At 34.9% G+C, this 17,845-nt stretch overlaps 2 protein-coding genes across 2 annotated transcripts; both read right to left on the minus strand.

The window, feature by feature from the left end:
* Positions 1–784: 784 nt before the first annotated feature.
* On the minus strand, positions 785–13,539 carry LOC146146712 (uncharacterized). Its single transcript, XM_083386591.1, has 15 exons — positions 13,402–13,539; positions 11,096–11,789; positions 10,291–10,339; positions 9,795–9,916; positions 8,882–9,083; positions 8,552–8,622; positions 8,345–8,473; positions 8,113–8,208; positions 7,512–7,693; positions 7,005–7,128; positions 6,030–6,194; positions 4,535–4,668; positions 4,014–4,209; positions 3,418–3,599; positions 785–2,198 (listed from the first exon to the last, which is right to left on the minus strand). Exons 2-15 carry the CDS (start codon positions 11,699–11,701, stop codon positions 2,033–2,035), a joined length of 2,424 nt encoding a protein of 807 aa, XP_083242717.1. The 5' UTR covers positions 11,702–11,789; positions 13,402–13,539; the 3' UTR covers positions 785–2,032.
* Positions 13,364–15,265, minus strand: LOC146146713 (motile sperm domain-containing protein 1-like). Its single transcript, XM_083386978.1, has 4 exons — positions 15,082–15,265; positions 14,469–14,544; positions 14,052–14,314; positions 13,364–13,560 (listed from the first exon to the last, which is right to left on the minus strand). Exons 1-4 carry the CDS (start codon positions 15,263–15,265, stop codon positions 13,364–13,366), a joined length of 720 nt encoding a protein of 239 aa, XP_083243104.1.
* Positions 15,266–17,845: the final 2,580 nt, after the last annotated feature.

Raw genomic sequence — 17,845 nt, forward strand, 5'->3', positions numbered from 1 at the left:
TTTGTCTAACAAAAGTTTTACTCTAATCCTAGCCGTGTACGAATTTTAAACGCCCAAACTGAACAAATTGCTCCGATAACCTAAATTTCGCCGCCCATTTATCTTGCGCTAGCCGATGAATGCTGATTAAATTTCAGCGTTCGCCTGTTTTACTGGAAGTGTTTTTAGGTCGTAAATCTCAGATGTTATACTTCGCGTAATTCGGCCGAGGTTACTCCGGGTTGCTTCGCCGGGGTTACTCGGTGTCACTTTGGCGATGCGCATGATCTCCCGATATTGATTTATCAGTAACTATGCCGGGCAAACAAATGTGAAGTGTGTTGCGTAAAAACAAATCTGCGCTACCAACCGCCGTGCAATATCAGCAACATTTCTTCGCGCGTCATTTTCTCGTAACAATGGGTCATTGTGTGACAAGGTAACGGGATGGCATTTTCCAGGGTGTTGTAATGACTTGATTTAAGTCGTCACTGTTTCTAAATGACGACTGGAGTCATTTTGTCAAATAACTTGGGTTAAAATTAGGTGTTTACGTTGGATATTTTTGTTAAACTGGATTTTTTTATTAAAATTTTGCGCGTAAACGGTTTGCTTATTGTATATCGCATTTTTTTACAATCTGACGAATTTAGCAATTTTATTACTTTTTATGTCAATGAATTGACTTGACTGATTATTTTTTGCAAAAGACGTGACTTGGACTCGAGTCATTTCAAAATGACTTGTTTACAACACTAGATCGTAAAGAATAGAACAATAAAACACGCATAAAACTTATGTGGGAACATTTATTTGATAACATCGGCGATTCACCAGCGTGCAATTGCTTGACAAGTAGATATACACCGCAGTATTACACAGGAAAATGTACCAGAAGCTATTAAACATCACCAAAATAGCCGTCATGAACGTTGGAATCGTATCTATGGTGCAAAAGCGTCCTTAAAAACGCTTAATCAATTGGACGCGTAATTATCAAACGGCAGCGCTAGACGACGAAAAATATCAACTATAGTTTTTACGTGGTGGATTACGTTTCTTATCATATCGGTCTCTTAGCGCAAATTTACAAACGGTCAATTGAACATAACATTTGGGGCGGAAAAATGACGAAATTGGACATAAAAAATGTTGTTATAAACTTTAAAGAACATAAACGCATTTGGATTTGAATTGTACGTTTGATAAAATGTTACAGAAACCGGTTTTCGTTAAGAGTTTACCGATAATCGTGGATTAGGTAAAAGTAGTAATGTTTATACAGCGAACAAAATATCTACCAAAAGTTGCCTTTTTAGATACTGAACGAAAATGGATTGATCTGCTAGTTTTGCGTACCATAAGTTGGTAATTTCATCCTTCATTGACTGGCAGTATTAGAAGGGGAACTACTATTAAAGCGCCATTATAAGCTCCACTTGGAACAGAGAAATACACTTGGATTATAGGATGTTTACACGAAAATATGCCTGAAATTGATAAAATGTCATTACGAAAAGCAACATTTTGCAGTGACAAATTCAAGGGAAGTAACATGGTGTTGAAAAAATCCCTTTAGACTTCAAATAAATTAGATCGTATTAGAGTTTTGACTTCCTAAAATTGGATTCCAAGTTTAATCTGTATTTACTTGTGTCGAGATAATTTTTTTTTTAATTTTTTTCGCATCAACAGCGAAACAAAACAAAACAAATAACAACAGTCGTCGACGCGAAAAACAAAAAAGGAAAAACGGCCCTGAAAAAATTAGGAAACATTTCATTTACAACAAATTCCGCAGAAAACAGAATGCGAAATGAAACGCGGATGCAACATTCGGCGGCGAAACCAAAAAATCGAAAAATCGGCCTGAAATCAAGAAACAGACGAAAAAAGGGTCGCAAAAAGCGGCTTCTGGCCAAAACTGGTTCCGGAAAAGCAAATTTTGGCCAAAAATGGTTCTGAAAAAAAGATTTTGGCCAAAAATGGTTCTGAAAAAGAGATTTTGGCCAAAAATGGTTCCAAAGGACAAATGTTGGCCAAAATTCCGGCCTCAAATGGCCTGGGAGCCATGGACCCGGAACCTATATAGGCAGGTGAAGTCCGGGTGCCCCCAGTTGCTTGCGATTCTGAGCTCGACGAAGCTGAAGTCTCGACCCTGTTCTGCCTTGCTCGCGTCCACCGGGAAGGTCTGGATCGGACGGCCATCCTCCTCGTACCTGGGGCGACACACAGACACACGTGGGTGACAAACAGAAAGACAAACGTGACGAGCTTATTATTGAATATGATGCTGCTGCCAGGCAGTGTGTCAATTGTAAAATAATAATTTTTCTGGAAAAATATTAAGTACAAACGTTTCGAACACATCTTCAGGAAATCTTGAGGATTCTTAAAATAGAAGATTGCCTGAATAGGTGATCGAAACGTTAGTACATCAATAAACTTTTTCCAGAAGTACAGTTTTACAATTAAGGCTAACAATTATTTTATGGTAAAGATTTGTTAACTGAAAACAAATAAACTCAATCTTTTACCAGTTCAAGTGAGAGAAATGCGATTTTGGTGCCAAGTTTGGCATACACGTGTTTCGCATGCGCATTGTTCTCAAACTGGAGGACGAAAATGACTCATAAGACCCGGTGGGCAACCTTTTACATTTTAAGCGTCGATTTGCATTGCCTGTGTGCTGCAAATTATTCTACATCAAAAGTAGCAGTGGAATCGCAGGGCGTTATGCCCCTATGAAACTTATTATACGAGGAGACGGCAGGACCGTGTGTTTTTTAGTTTTAAACCAGCACTAAACGCGCTCGCACAATATACAATGGATCAATGTGGTCAAGCTGTTTGTTGTATAGACCAGTGTTTCTTAATCAGCTGAATAGTTCCACCCAGGATGAATAAAATTTTTGCAGGGGTGAACCAACCAAAAGGGGAATAAGGGTGAACCGTCAGAAATGGGTGATAGCTTGCGAGCAGGGCGGATATTATGTGCTTTTGTGCTTTTGTAGCTTTAAATCTCTGGCCCGAGAAATTGTAGATTTGCAATGGTATAACTTAGGTTGAGTTGATCTTAACAAAAATCGAAACAACCTAAGTCATTTTGTGCTGTTATATATAGACGAGATAGTTTTGGCATATAATGAGACAAGGGTGAATGAAATCTGGAGATAGATGTTAGGGGTGAACAAAACTAAAAAAGCTTAAGAAGCACTGGTATAGACTACTGAACATACATTCCGAATGCGAGCATCATCTCAAGCATTTAATGTTTTGTTCACATTTTTAATTTATATCTTAAGTCTAACATGTGAAGGTTGCTTCTAAATCTCGACTTACAATGAATCGCTTCTTACTGAACTTCGATAATGATGATTTTCGCGAAATTGAGATCATGCAAAAATATACCATATTCACACAAAGGTCTCAACCTACCTGTATATTCCGAGCAGACTTCCTTCTTGGTCTTTCTCGTCGCTCAAACCGTGAACCGTGAAGTCCTTGGGGGCGCTAGAGATGTTGTTGTAGAGGGCAAGTGACCTTGGGATGTGCTCCAAGGTGAAAGAATTGGGTTGAATGGGAGCTGAAAGTCCGATCACAACGTAACCCTGGGACCCCTTTAAATAAAAAAAAATGGTGCCGAACTCACGGTTTGACAAAGTAAGATTTCCCGAGTCCCGAGTCCGACGTGCGCATTACAAAACTTCAGAATTAATAAGGCCGCCAACTGAAAATATAGAACGCGACGAGAAATGTCCAATAACTGACACTTGTTCCTATACCGATACGGGGCAACACTTGACATCGGATATCGGCTCCGATCTAAAATTATGACGTAATGTGTTTGTTTAACTTGTCCGATATTATCGGGCATCCCCTAGTCGTGACTCGTGACTACAACAAACTATAACAAAACCTGACACACTTTTCCAATAACAGAACAATTTTTACGAGATCTCCCTGAAACCCCAAAATACATGCTATGATACATGCTATTTTATTACCTTAAAAAATACATGCTATTTTCTTACCTTAAAAGCCCAGCAATCTCCCGGCAGTACGTTTGGTTGAATGGCGGCCCGAGGTGTGTTGATATTGTAGAAGATTGGGATTCCCAGTATGCTCACTAGTGCCGTCTTGTGGTGGTAGGTCTCGGAACAGCGAGTGTTGACAATGTAGCCTCCCGATGATTCAAGCGCGTAGTCCGGCATGCCGATCCTGTCGGCGCTGAAAAATACCGGGGTTTGGTTTTATTTCCACGTCGATGTGATTAGATGTGGTATTTTATTAGTGTTTTTTTTTCTGCTCTTAAGAGTTGGTTCGCAATAGACGTGTTTTGCGTCTGGCGAAAGCGTCTAGTCTTGTACAATCAAGACCAGGCTAGAAAAATCCAGTGGTTTCGGAACCGTTTTTCACCCAAATACTAAGCGTAGAAACAGCTAAGCTCTGCAGCTAAGCTTTGGCGACACAATCTTCATTTTTTGTAAGCTGACAATAAGATAAATAGCAACGAAATAAATGGTCGCTTCAAACATGGGCTTTATATAATAACCCGAAAGTGTCCAGAGCTTCCTTAATCCAAGCTTTCACCACCGCCTCGTTGATGACGTCACTGTGCTTGTAGCTGCGTGACGTCAGAGTGTCGAGTGTGATCGTCGATTCCTGGGACTTGGCGCCTGACAGTTTCTGGAAAAATTGAAGTCATGGTGAGGCTTGCCAATTTCAACACATAACACGCACAAGTAGCGAGAATAATTTTTCAAGAATTTTTTAAGATGTTCTCTTTACACAACTTGATAACGAATTTCAAAGCCAAAACGGTCGAGTAGATTGCCATCATTCTTTAAGATGGTTTCGATCTACTCGGCCATTTTGGCTTTGAAAATCTCTTTAAATTTTATAACATAACGGACTTGGATATTCCCATAACAGGGTTGCACAGTTTTATAAAAAAATCATTTAGACTTTTTAAAGAAAACTAGTTAGGTTTTGAAAGACCTAAAATTGGATCGCCCGACATTTTACTTAATTTCGAAAACAAAACAGTATAAAGCCATGGTCAACACAAAAACAAACAGTCAGAAATTTATTTTTAACTGTTCTTGTGTTTACAACACAACTTAAAGCTGCGTAATAAAAAGACTGGTGAAAGACAAAACATAGGACTTTTCAATACACAAATCAATTCAAAAACAAATCAAAGATTTTTAAAGACACAAAGACTCGGAGGCAATTTTCTCAATTAACAGTTTTTCCATAGTCGGTTTTCAAACGGTAAAACACAAGTAAAACGTGGCGGCTATGGGCGATTGAAGCCAAAATGCCAGTTTGCTATTGGACATAACGCGCCCACGTGGCTTGGGCTATTGTAGTTGTGATAAGGGGTCAAATGGAGCGAAGATGATTGGTGGTTACAGGGCGTGACGATGTACTACAATAGCGCGTACTGTGTGTTATGTACACAGGTAAGGTGACCCAATGGCACTATCGCTGGACTAAAGCTGGGTTCTAAGTTGGCATATAATAGTCCTATAATAGCGTGTTTTTAGGGCTGTTTTGAACGCAGATTTTTTTCAATTAAATAAAGAATGTTTTTACTTTCTTACATATGTCCGTTATTATTGGTAATATTGATTTTGTTAAATTTATAAAATTTATAATACAAAGTTATTCCTTGGCACAGAGATTTATTTTGCCAAACTCTAATATGTGCGCATGTCAAGTTACACAAATGTCTTCAAAAATAAAGTCCAGAACTATTTAAATAAAGGATTCTAAGTAGCAAACATTCTGGTTGGTGTAACCATTTAAAGTGTGCAAAAAACTTAAGACATCATAATATGTCTTGTCTTAAAAATAATTTATCTTAGCCATAAGCAACCAATTAGGTAATGATTAGTTTGTTGTCCGGTTTATATTGAGGAGTACAAAAAGGGTCGGTTCAAGCGTCTAGAAATGACCTTTTAACTCTCGCAACCTTAAAGACCTAAATTGCAAGACTGTAATCAAATTTGCGGCTTGTAATCAGCACAGAACGACTTGCAAACCTCGATTTTTCGCGCTGTCTCGGCCCTGGCCTTGATCATTGCTTCGTGGAAGGTCTGGTTGTTGTGGTCGACCACCTTCTGTAGGTCTTCTTTCTTCACGAAACCACGCGCCTTGAGCCACTCGAGAAAGACCAGCGAGAGGTGGTGGTGCTGGTGCTTGCCGTTCTGCAGTTAAACACCAGTGAAAATGGTTAAAAATGCTTAAATGTGTAAGCTTCATAGTTCATGTCTAACTCGTTACCAGGTGCGTATAGATCAGGGGTTCTTAAACTGGGGTCAATTGACCCTTAGGGGGTTCCCGTAAACTAGTTTTAGGGGACACTGAAGAACTAATGAAAAATATTGGTGTATATTGAAGAAGTAAATCAATTTTTCAAGAAAAGAGTTTAATTAAAAGTTTTTCAAGAAAAGAGTTTAAATTAAAAGACGGTTTTACACTGAATGTTATTTAAACTTTGGAGATGGCCGTAGGATGTATTTAGACGTAAAATGATATCTATACACACTATGTAGCACTCTGAACGTTTCGAACAAATCTTGAAACAATGGCTGGAGATTGTATTTAAACGTAGTAAGAACAGCAAAGCCCATCCAGAAGTAGGTCTGTTAAACATGATAAACTGATATTCGAAACGTTCCCTACTTCTGTATGGGCTTTGACATTCTTACTAAGTGATTGAAACTCATTTTTGTTAATTTTCTTAGCGTTTTAGAAAGTTTGGTCGATTTGTTAATAACTGCGCGGTCTGCCAGCACATCTATTAGGAATGCCCGGCGTTTTAGGATAAAGTAGGACGGTTGTTTTCAGATATATAATTACGCTTTCAAGAAAAAAAAAATTTGAAAAAAATGTTTGGTTTGAATAAAATCTCGGCACCAGCACTTCAAAACCCATTATAACACAGACATTAAAAAACAGGTTGACTACTTTTTTACAAAGCATATTAATGAAAGAATATAATATTGCTTTGAGACCTTGCTGTCTGAAATGGTGCCTTTCTGTAAGAGTATGAGAAAGTTTTCAGCAAACTGCTTGTCTGTAATTTCCTTCAGGTAAGTGACGTTCGACGAAGTTTTCTCCACGAAACGCTGAAATTCCCTGAATGAAGCAAAAGTGATGCAGTTTAAAAATTCAAAACCCGCAGCAAGCAAACATTTTTTTGTTTTAGAGGAGAGAACAGGATCATAGAATCAATAAGGCATCGCGGAATCAATATCGAAGCTCATACAAAATTAGGTAGCATTTTGTAAAGGTTTCAATCAAATCTTTATTCAGCATATTTATGCGAAACATTTACAAATGCTTCCTACTTCAGTGTGTGCTTTGATTCATTCTAGGTAGAACTACAACCCCCAGCCATTATCTTAATACCTATTCGAAAAGTTCACAAAATGCTACCTAATTGTGCTTTCATATTATGTCTATGTCTAACTACAACTTACGGCCATCATGCCTCACAATAACTCAGAAATACCACCTACTTTGAACTGTGATCCATGGTGTCCAGTTTTTGGTTGATGGTTTTCAAGTAGCCTTCAAACTGTGTGAACTGGGATTCAATTTTGTTGGCACGGCTTGACAGTTCAACCAATGATTTGGAGACTTCAATACGAAGTCTTTCCACAGATTGAGAGTGGTTGTACTTCAGCTGCTGCAGTTCAATCTAAAAACATGTTATATATTGTAAAAAAATTGTCTAACCTTGTGGGGCATATGTTGGGTTGTAAATTTAAATAGCATGTCGATTTATCTGTGAGTAGGTTTTGGAGCAGACCTGCTCAAATTCTGGAAGACCATGCGACCCCTTTACAAACATAATTGTTCACCCCTGGTATAGAGTGTTTATCATGTCAATTGAACAATCTTATGCTACTAATTAAGGCCACCAAATATCCGACAGCGATGATTATACAGATATTATTAAAAAACAAAATTAAGATGGATCTACTTCAATTAGCTGATGAAAAAACAACAAAACATCCTACTATTGTTATAAAACTAATTCAAGTCAATTTTAAACAGATTTAACAAATGTAGTAACAAAAAAATTGCACAATAAAATTATTTTCTATTTTAACTGACATGGAGGTCGTTCAAACGTCCTTGGAAGTTTTTTTCGATTAAATGAGCTTTGTCGACCAAGGAACTGTCCACCAGAGAAGCAATTGTGGAGACCGACTGCAAAATAACAAACAACTAACTATTAAAACATATGCCATTGCCATACAAAAAAGATTTGCATTTTAAAGCTAAATGTAACTATTGACAGAATCATTGTATAAATCACAAAATAAGATTTTGTAGGTCTAACTACCTCTGCACTTTTGGCAATTTCCTTGACATTTTTTTGGTGATTTTTTTCCAGACTGTCGATTTTCTCCATAATAGACACTTGCCTATCGGCTACTTTTAACTCCAGTTGTTGCAAGGTAAATTGAAGTTCCTATACAACAAATGAATTACTTTTAGATTAACAGTACAAGTTTTAGTTAGTTTAATTAAAATAACATACAATACCAACCTGGATTTCAGCTTGAATTGATTTTTGATGATCTTCAAAGCCTTTTTCGTATTTCTGATTTTCTTGCTTTACTAAAATTAAAAAAAATGTTCCACTAAAATAATAATAATTTTTTAGTTAGTTTTAGGATATAAGCATCTATCAACACTCTCAGTAATTCTTTTCTTCCTATCGTAAGATCAATAAAATATATTTACACAGGGATAAAAAGACCTAAATCCACTTATTTTTAAATAAATAAAGTTGCTTTACAATAGTTTTAAACCTTTGTGTTAGTTTTGGTTTTCACAAAAATAGTATAAAAAAATTTAAAGCACACTCCACACTTACGGGCACTTTGAATCGAATGCCAAACGGATGAGGTTGGTTGTTCGATCATTGTAGTTGTCTGGCTGAAATAAGGGACAAGAAACACCAGTAACAGTACGACAAAAATGAACAGCAGTAGCAGTTTAAAGAGCCTTTTGAATGAGGTCAGAGGTATCCCATGAGTTAGTAGCCAGGTGTCTAGCAGCAGTAGGTGTGTTGTCGCCTGAAAATCAAAACAAACGATTAAATTTATCTAGACTTATATTTAATTAGTTTATGTTTTTGAGGTATTTTGCGTCAAAATTTGATTCCAAGTCACTGATTTCAAAAAAACAAATATTTAACCTCTACATGACCTCTGACTTTAACAAATGGAACCTTAAGTAATTATATCTTTTAAATAAACTTTTTTTCCATCTCAAAGTTATGAAAGTCTCAAGTTAGTATAGCTAAAAATACTTTAATTCCCCAGTTTCGTGAGCAAAAAACGCCCAAAATTTCTAAATAACATAACTTTTTAGCCCCTTATACAATTTTGACTATTTATGAAATTTGTTGGAATCAAGTTGAAACACGAAAAAGTGTCACAAATATAAAATAAATTAAAGGTCATAGTGGTGTGAAATTTTAATTGTTTCTGGTTGTTTTGGCATGGAATTACAATACACCCAGTATTTTTAGGGACCCGAAACAGTCTTTCACATTTATCTGAGCGGCTCTCAAATCAGCCTACTTCTGTAACTTAGAAAATCTATTATTATTTTTTAAAGCCAAGAAAACAAAACTTTCTTGCATACAACTTCGTTTAAAGGACAGCTAACCTCATATATTAAAAAAAAAGGATTCCAATTGCATATTCAAAAAGGTAATTCTAGTGTTAGACAAGCTGCCACCTTAAAAACCTGAAAAACTAATTTTTGTTATGTAGGTTTACCTGGTAAATGCGCTGGCCGATTGACCAGCTGAATGCAGACGTTTTTGTAGAGATGGCGGTTAGTATGTGTTGGAAAAACAACAGTGTGGAAGTAGTAACAGTGCGATGTGCAGTACCAGAATCTAAGTAAAAGTAAAGCTGTGTTTATTTGGAAAAAACAAAACAATAAAGCCTTGGTAATAATTGCAATTAATCAGTAACTATATTTTGTTAGACATCGCTTTCAATCAAGTAAGCCGTAAGTGAAAAACAAAACCAATTTATTTTGGGTAAATATTCACTAAAACTGCATAGATACATAAAACTTAAGTGCACATAAAGTATATCGCCAAAAACAATTGACAACACTGTCTGGAATACTAACTTTTGTCTGTGTGTGCATTAATTAAGTATTGATTTATCTTTAAAATATAAAACAATCTATATTTTTTGAAAAACTTTAAAAAAAAAAGGTTAGTTTAGAAATATTTTCAAGTAAAATTTTATTTAGGTTTACCTTCTGTCTCAAAACCCTCTGAATCATCCTCTGATAATGAAGTAAGCATCTAAACAACAGATTTGTAGAGAATTATCATAAGGAAATTATTAAAAAATTAACTGTTATGATCAATTAAAACTTATAAAGCACTACTAAACAGGGATTGACAGATTTGTATAACATAAGGAAAATTTTGTTAAACATTTATATAAGTGTTATAATCAATTTAAACCTTTAAGGTATTACTAAATATTGATTGACAGATTTGTATATTATTATCCTAAGGAAATTGTTAAACATTAAAGTGTTATATAATTAATTTAAACCTAAAATCCTAAAGGCGACTCCAAAAGGATTTCTGATATTATTAGATCCTAAAAAAAGTGGCAATATCGATGCTGAAATAATGCCCAATTAGTTTGTGTATTTTGGACAAGGTTGATAAGCGAATACAGGATTTTCAATTAAAATTTTCCACAAATCGTTGATCAAATGTCAAGTGCTAAAGTTTAACTTGGCAAAAATTACCTTTGTCTGTTTAAATTCAATCTATTTTGCAAGACTAGGGATGTTCAAAGCAGAATCCATGGGGATTTCAGAATATTAATCCTAGCATATTTTTTTTTTGAATTATTGAAGTTTAATTTTGATTTGAATCCAAGGATTCGATATTCTACTTTGCACATCCCTAGTAATGACTTATTTAGTTTCAGATCGGACAGATGTACTTGATTTAAAATCTTAGGCATCAGAAAAAAACCCGAAATATCTGACTTTCAGTAAAACTTAATACTTTAAACATAAAAAAACAACATGTTTTTACCTTTCTCGGTGGCCTTCGTTGAGTCGTAGCAGTTGGCACCTTGAATTGATCTTTTTCAGCATTTAAATCTCCGTTGTCAGTAACCGGCCTTCTGAAGGGCAAAGGAGGCTGCTTTAGACTTGTGCCTTCAGCGAACGTATCGCCGGCATCATCCTCGTGAAGTCCGAACAAATGTGGCAGAGCATGTTCGTTTCTAGTCACGGCGCTTGCGCTCCTGCTTGAAGTCACGACGCTGCTGCGTTCGAAGAACTGTTTCTGCACGACTTTCTGGCGGAAATTTCTGCCGTGCATTTGGTTCAAATTGCCGTCGGCGCTGACAGTTTTAGAAGCGCTGGGTAAAACCGGGCTACGCGACGGTGATCCTGAGTGGTTTCTTCTTCGCCGGATTTTGTTGAATTGCTTTATCGGAGATGACTCTTCGTAGTGCACGCTGCGATTGTCCGCAAATGATGAGCGACTCATATTGGAGTCCACAGAAGCGGTATCATCGTCATCACTAGGTGGCACCATGCCATTGTTCGTTTCGTGAGTCGGAGGGTGGTAGTAGCCACTGGCAAGTAAACGCTTGCTTTTGCGCGCAGGAGTGATCGCCGCCGTACGCGACATTTCCTTTTATTGTTTGTTTTAAAAATCGAATAAGCCAGCAGATTCACACAGCACTTTTATGGTTGAAAAATAGCCATTGTAATTAAACCTGTAAAAAATTAACAAGAGATTCTGGTCATTTCTGGTCAAAAATGTAAAACAAATGGAATAGAATCAAACAACAGAATAGAACAAAAATAACTCTTTAAAGTTAATTGAAATCCTGAAAAGGTAATAAAATGTTAAACTAACAAAGGGATGAGCAACAAAGCCTTTTTCTTCAAACTGTGTTTCTTTATTGGTTAAATAGTTTTCTTCTGTAAAAATGGAAAAAAAAGATAGTTAGGCTAAACATATTTAAGAAAGGGTAAATTTCACCACTGAATATAAATGATGACAACCTCGAATGACAAGAGTTTATTGATTAAAAGCATGCAAATTGAAAAATTAAATGTACAAGGCAGTAGAAAAAAACAACCTGTCTTAAACTACTATGATTAAATGTACAACCTACAAACGTATTACATTTAACTTGGAAAATAAACAACCCATGCATGCAGTGGTATGCCATGACATTTGCACATTTTAAATTAAATTTTACATTTTATTTACCACTTGTATGTAATATCCAAACCACCATGCCCTTAAGCCATATCTCAGTTCTGACTGTGCTAAGCTGCATAGATTAAATGATACTGTTTGGGCTGTCTACAATGAAGCAGTAAATAGTACAATATACAATATTACCACCCAGAGCTGCTTGCAATTAAAGTATTAAAATAACAATTAACTTCCTTTATAGCTACAGATGAATATAGCTGTTAAATAATGACGCCTGCTTTTTTCTGTGTAATTTTGTTTGTTCACATTAACTGTTTTGATTGCTCACTAATAGTTTTACGAAGTCAAGCATTTTAAATAATCCACACTGGCCATAACTCATAACCTTATGGTACAAGCAAGTGTGTTTACATGAGACAAAATATTGGCCAGACAACTGCATAAAATTACATACAACTTGAAGTTGTAGGAACACATTTTCTAGACTAATCAGCTTGAGTTTAAAACAGAATTTGTCAAAAAAAAAACTTAACACAATATACTACATTTTCGATAAGTCCTAACTAAATTTTAAACCAAAAACCCTAAACTAAAAAAATCTTCCTGGCTTGATTTTGTTCCTAGTAACCTGATAACGGCAATTTGCACCGAGAAACCTGCTCTGGCTTAACTCAAACTGTTGTCTGATCTGTTTCCCATGAGATAAGGTTATTTGGTGTCCCATGGGAATTAAGTGGACAAACACACTATTTAACAGTTGTACTTAAGACTGTGTTATACAGAAAGAAAAATTTAAACCTGTATTTTTCTGAGAGTAGTTAACTAAAATTCTAGCACTTTGTTTAAACAATTTACTATAGTAATTTTTTCTCCTAACTTTTTTTGAGACAAGAATTTCTAAGAAAAAGGTTAGTTGATGTCAAAAAACATACTTAAGTAATAGCAAACTTATTTCACAAATTAAAAAGGTTAAACCTGCAAAACCCAACTTATAAACCGATTTGTTACAATTACAAAGCTGTTCAACAAAACTTTTGGCAATTTTGAGTACAACTTGACTGATTAATGAAATTAAGGAAATGACAAATTGAACACAGCCATGCAGGTACACCACTTAAAAAGCTATGAAAATGTTTCAAGCGCTTGGTATAATTTCTCACCAAGTGCATAGGAGGCAACCATTTTCTGACTGGCGGTTAACGAAAGATACGTGGGTATGAAACTGGTAGGGTCCTCCTGGCCGGTGGTGTGTGCTGCGAGGGCACACAAGCAAATAATCGCAATCAAAATTAACAGCCAACGACCGCTGAGAATTTCATCTGAAACAAAAAAATTATAATATGTGAGAATTTGATAAAAACGGAAGCAAATATAATACTTTATTTACTGCAACACTTTAAATAACAATATGACTTTTGTAGATATAATATTTTGTTGTGGTTAATAGCTTTACATATCAAACCATTACAAACTTAGTAAAGTAGTAGGCTACATTGAAATGCAATGTGTGAAATTGCAAAAACATTACAAACAAATTTAAACATTACAAATCAATCTTTAAGATCTGTTATCAACATTTTTAGTGTCTGTGTCACTGTCACAATAACACACTGTTGATTTTGACATACTTATTTATATAACAAATCATTACTTATCCTATCTTATATATATTTATACATAGTACTTGGAAATTATATGCAAAAACCTTTCATGCACATTAGCAAATTTCCCTGGACTTATTTTCAAACATTGTTAAGCCAGAAATGATAATTTAAAAATATTTTTTTTTGTCAGAACATGCAAACTTTACCAGATTTAGACTTCTTTTCTAACTCTGCTATATCCACTGATGGAAGTGCAGGTTGTTCAGCTCTAGTGGATCTTTCTCCTGAAACTGAACTTGTTTCTTCAGACGCCTTTTTTACAAAAGTAATGACGATTTTCTTTGTTCCCAACGGCGTGAAATTGTACTTTTTATCCTTGGAAACAGTGGATTCCGCTTGTAAAATCTCAAACAAGAGTTTGTCCGATTTGTTCAAAGACGATTCTTGAAGGTTTAATCGTCGAATAACCCTACAGGAAACAAAAGCCAAATTTAAAATCTGAATTGTAATTATTTCACATCAAAAATTAGGTCAATTTTCCTAAATCCTTTTTCTAAATAAAGTTTTATACGCTATTTAACTTATCACATCACGCCTTAAAAAAATCTACAAAGAAAACTTACACATCAGAACAAGAACGTGGCTTTATGAAGCCTTTGGATTCACTCACGAGGTAGTTTTTTGGCGCCGTGCACAGTACTGAAAAAAAGGAAGATATAAGTAAATTGAAATTCAAGTCAATGGTTAACCACAGGAGGAGATGCATTCAACAAAGGGACAGACCTCCTATGCAAACAAAGGCTGCTATACAAAGAACACCTGACAGAATATTGGCTTTGGTCAAATATACTAATATTGCATTGTATCATGAGATCAATTTTTTTATTACTTGTTTTGTTGCATTTAACAAAAAAAACAAAAACTGAAAGAACCTTCTCTTTAAAGCAGTGAGAATGAATTTTGACATGTGGGACAATTATTTTAGCGATTATGTTGGAGACACAAATTCAAAGCTGATTTTAACACAATACATAAATATACTGTTTTGTAAATAATAATATTAGTTATGTGACTTTTATATAGCTATAACACTAATATACATCAGTAATAAAAAATAATTTACAATATTATAGCAGTTTTATTTAGTAGTCATATATATTTACAAAAGTATATGGTACATCTCACTAAATTTAGGTTTATAACACTTTACTAAACAAATTAAACAATGTTAGGCACCTTTGTAATAAATGAGAAAGTCGTACGGGTTATAAACAGTGACGACTTGTTTGTGTGTTGAGAGATCGCTCAAAACATATTCCAGTTGATCTGGGGTGACAAAAACTGGCAGATTGCGTTCCGCTAACGATGAAGTTCCCTGCCGAGCCGTGACGGCAAATTTACTTTCCTTTGCCCGTGGCATTCACCATTCTGGGAAAACTACACCTTTGTCGTTATTTTAAATCACTACCACAGTAGAAACATAGTTTAGGAGTCTTGGCGAAAAGCTATGTGTCGCCAAAGAAATCATGCTAACTCAGCAATTTAGGAGATATATAAAATTGAGCGCAGGTCTAAAATCCTACCACATTTTTTTCAGGGGGTTTCTATCGCTAACATCATTTGGGAGTACGAGTAAGCATTAGGATGGGTCAAGTATTATTATTACATTTATTCCCCCATATTTGTTTTTCCTTGCAATTTAAACTTGTTTTATTACCATAGAAAAAAAAGTGATAGAATTCCAAACCAGCCCCTTAAAATGCAAACAATAAATGTGTTTGTCAAAAACATATTATACTGTTTTATTTTACATTTAAGTGTGAATAAATAGTGCAAAAATCATGAAAGCTGCAGTGATTAGAGCAATAACATGCAATATTTACATTATATTGCATTAAAGCAAAGCATGAGTTGAATCTAATATGATGTACAACAAGAAGATTTTGTTGTGACAATGCAACACTCCAATTTGTTTTTAGTGTTTTAACAAACTTTTTAAGATAGCAATTTGACTTTATCTGTCGTTCAATTGTAACAACTTTTTGCATTTTGAAGTTTTAAGCTGATCTATATTGTATTAAAAAGTAATACACAATCATTTTTGCCTTTTAAAGAATAATATCAATGGGGACAGGACATACTGTATCCTTGTTAAATTGTTTTTTATACAAAGCTTTTATATTTTATTAATATACTCCACAAAAATTACCTAAATAACACCTTTGTAAGCTTTCAAAATTGAATTTAAAGAAAACTATTCGAAACTAAATGTAAATAAACGGAAATGCAGTTGACAAGACCGTCCAAACTCTAAACACATTATGTTGTGATTGCAACTTTACGCGATAAATATTGTCAAAGTTGTTTTCCTGTCATTCAAAACAAAGAATCCGTGACGCGATAAGTCAAGCGTGGGTTTGTTTGAATACTGAATCATTTTATAACGCCAAGTTTTTCATAGAAACGATGTTTTTCGTTAAAATATTCTAATTATACTATCCTGAATACCAGTTATTTTTAGTTATTTTCAAGTTAATTACAAAGCACTGCCTGTTTTTACTTGTTTTCTGACAAAACCTATATTTTTTGCGATAGACTGACTATGTCCGCTTGCACTTTACGCGTTATCGACAACTACAAATATGACCAGACGGCAAAAATGAGTCACAACTCACAAATCACATGAAATCAATCGTCACAGCGTGACAGATACAAGCTTGTGTGTTTCTTAAAGCAAAGGTAATTAAGTGATGTTTTTATTCAGATCCAATGTGATACTTTTTGCAGGTGCAAAAACTTCAAAAAAGTTATCAATCTTTGCAAAAAATGATTTGGCAGAATATTAGCCCGCTTATCCACTTTAAAACACCGATATTTTCCAGGTGTAAGAGTGTTTACAAGACAAATAAAACACTGTTCTTTTATAAGTACTACTAATAATACTTCTTAACAACCTGTACCAATTAAAACCCTGTTTAACCGCTCATCAAAGGTGGAGAAACGTTTTCAGAACACGTTTATGAACTTACCGTAATAAGTTTGAAAGTTAACCTGGTATTTTTCTGCCAAAATACTTGTTTAACCTGCCTTATCTTTTTCGTTTTCTCTCTGTTAAATCCTAAATCCCGTTTAAAAAGTAAAACTCGTACAAAACAAAGCCTGGACAATTGGCTTTTGTTGTCGGTTGTGAAGCCACAAACAAAACAAGCAACATGTTTATTTTACTGTGATTCCAAATAAAAACCTCCAAAAAAAAAACTCGTTGAGGAATATAAATCAAATAAATCATTGTTTAATAAAAAATAAACCTATATGGTAAAACTTACCAAACACTATTTCTCAAAACAATCAGCAGTAAAACCTTTGTGAATGCTCAGTAGCATGAACAGTATTGACTAAGCCTAGCCCAAACATTTGACAAAACACCATTTATTCGACCCTTGAAGGGATTATTTTTTTTTTGACTGGGGCCCAGGGCATTGTAGGCCGACAGACAAACTTAAGCCAACTACGAATAAAGCGACGTTACGGTTATTACACTCAGGAAAGGCGCAAAAGCAGCTATGTTACACGCTTGGCGGTATCCGTACAATTGTTATGTTTTGCTGTGTGAAAATTCTAAACAGAGTCTCTCTATTTAGTTTTTTTTTGGTTTTGAAAAAAACATTTATTGGACTTGAAAGATTTATTGGACTTGAAAAAAATAAAGTGATTTGTAACGACTCAAGTCGTCGCAATCTTTAAAAATAGCAAACAAACTATTTTTGGTGTAAAAAGTAAGTAAATAACCGGATTTTCCCTCAAAATGCATTAAATTAAACACCAAATTCCACTGTAAACATTTGCTTAAATAACGGAAGTTTAAAGTGAAGTCATTTTACTTCCTAAACCTACACAACTTTTATACAAACTGTATGTTGCGTATGTGTCTAATTATTTCATAACTTTCCCTAATTATTTTTTTATAAGATATCAATCCACCAGAATAACAGAGATTTTT

The sequence above is a fragment of the Ascidiella aspersa genome, chromosome 4, assembly GCF_963924565.1.
Source record: "Ascidiella aspersa chromosome 4, kaAscAspe10.2, whole genome shotgun sequence".
NCBI classification, from domain to species: Eukaryota; Metazoa; Chordata; class Ascidiacea; order Phlebobranchia; family Ascidiidae; genus Ascidiella; species Ascidiella aspersa.

What these genes read in the sequence shown, in the direction of transcription:
- LOC146146712 (XM_083386591.1), bottom strand. Translation starts at nt 11,701, where the DNA reads ATGTCGCGTACGGCGGCGATCACTCCTGCGCGCAAAAGCAAGCGTTTA. An exon ending in TCGGCCAGCGCATTTACCAG is followed by an intron (nt 9,084 to 9,794) that starts GTAAACCTACAT and finishes TTTGATTTTCAG; the next exon opens with GCGACAACACACCTACTGCT. An exon ending in GACGTTTGAACGACCTCCAT is followed by an intron (nt 7,694 to 8,112) that starts GTCAGTTAAAAT and finishes ACATGTTTTTAG; the next exon opens with ATTGAACTGCAGCAGCTGAA.
- LOC146146713 (XM_083386978.1), bottom strand. Translation starts at nt 15,265, where the DNA reads ATGCCACGGGCAAAGGAAAGTAAATTTGCCGTCACGGCTCGGCAGGGA. An exon ending in CTTTCTCATTTATTACAAAG is followed by an intron (nt 14,545 to 15,081) that starts GTGCCTAACATT and finishes CCTTTTTTTCAG; the next exon opens with TACTGTGCACGGCGCCAAAA. An exon ending in CCACGTTCTTGTTCTGATGT is followed by an intron (nt 14,315 to 14,468) that starts GTAAGTTTTCTT and finishes TGTTTCCTGTAG; the next exon opens with GGTTATTCGACGATTAAACC.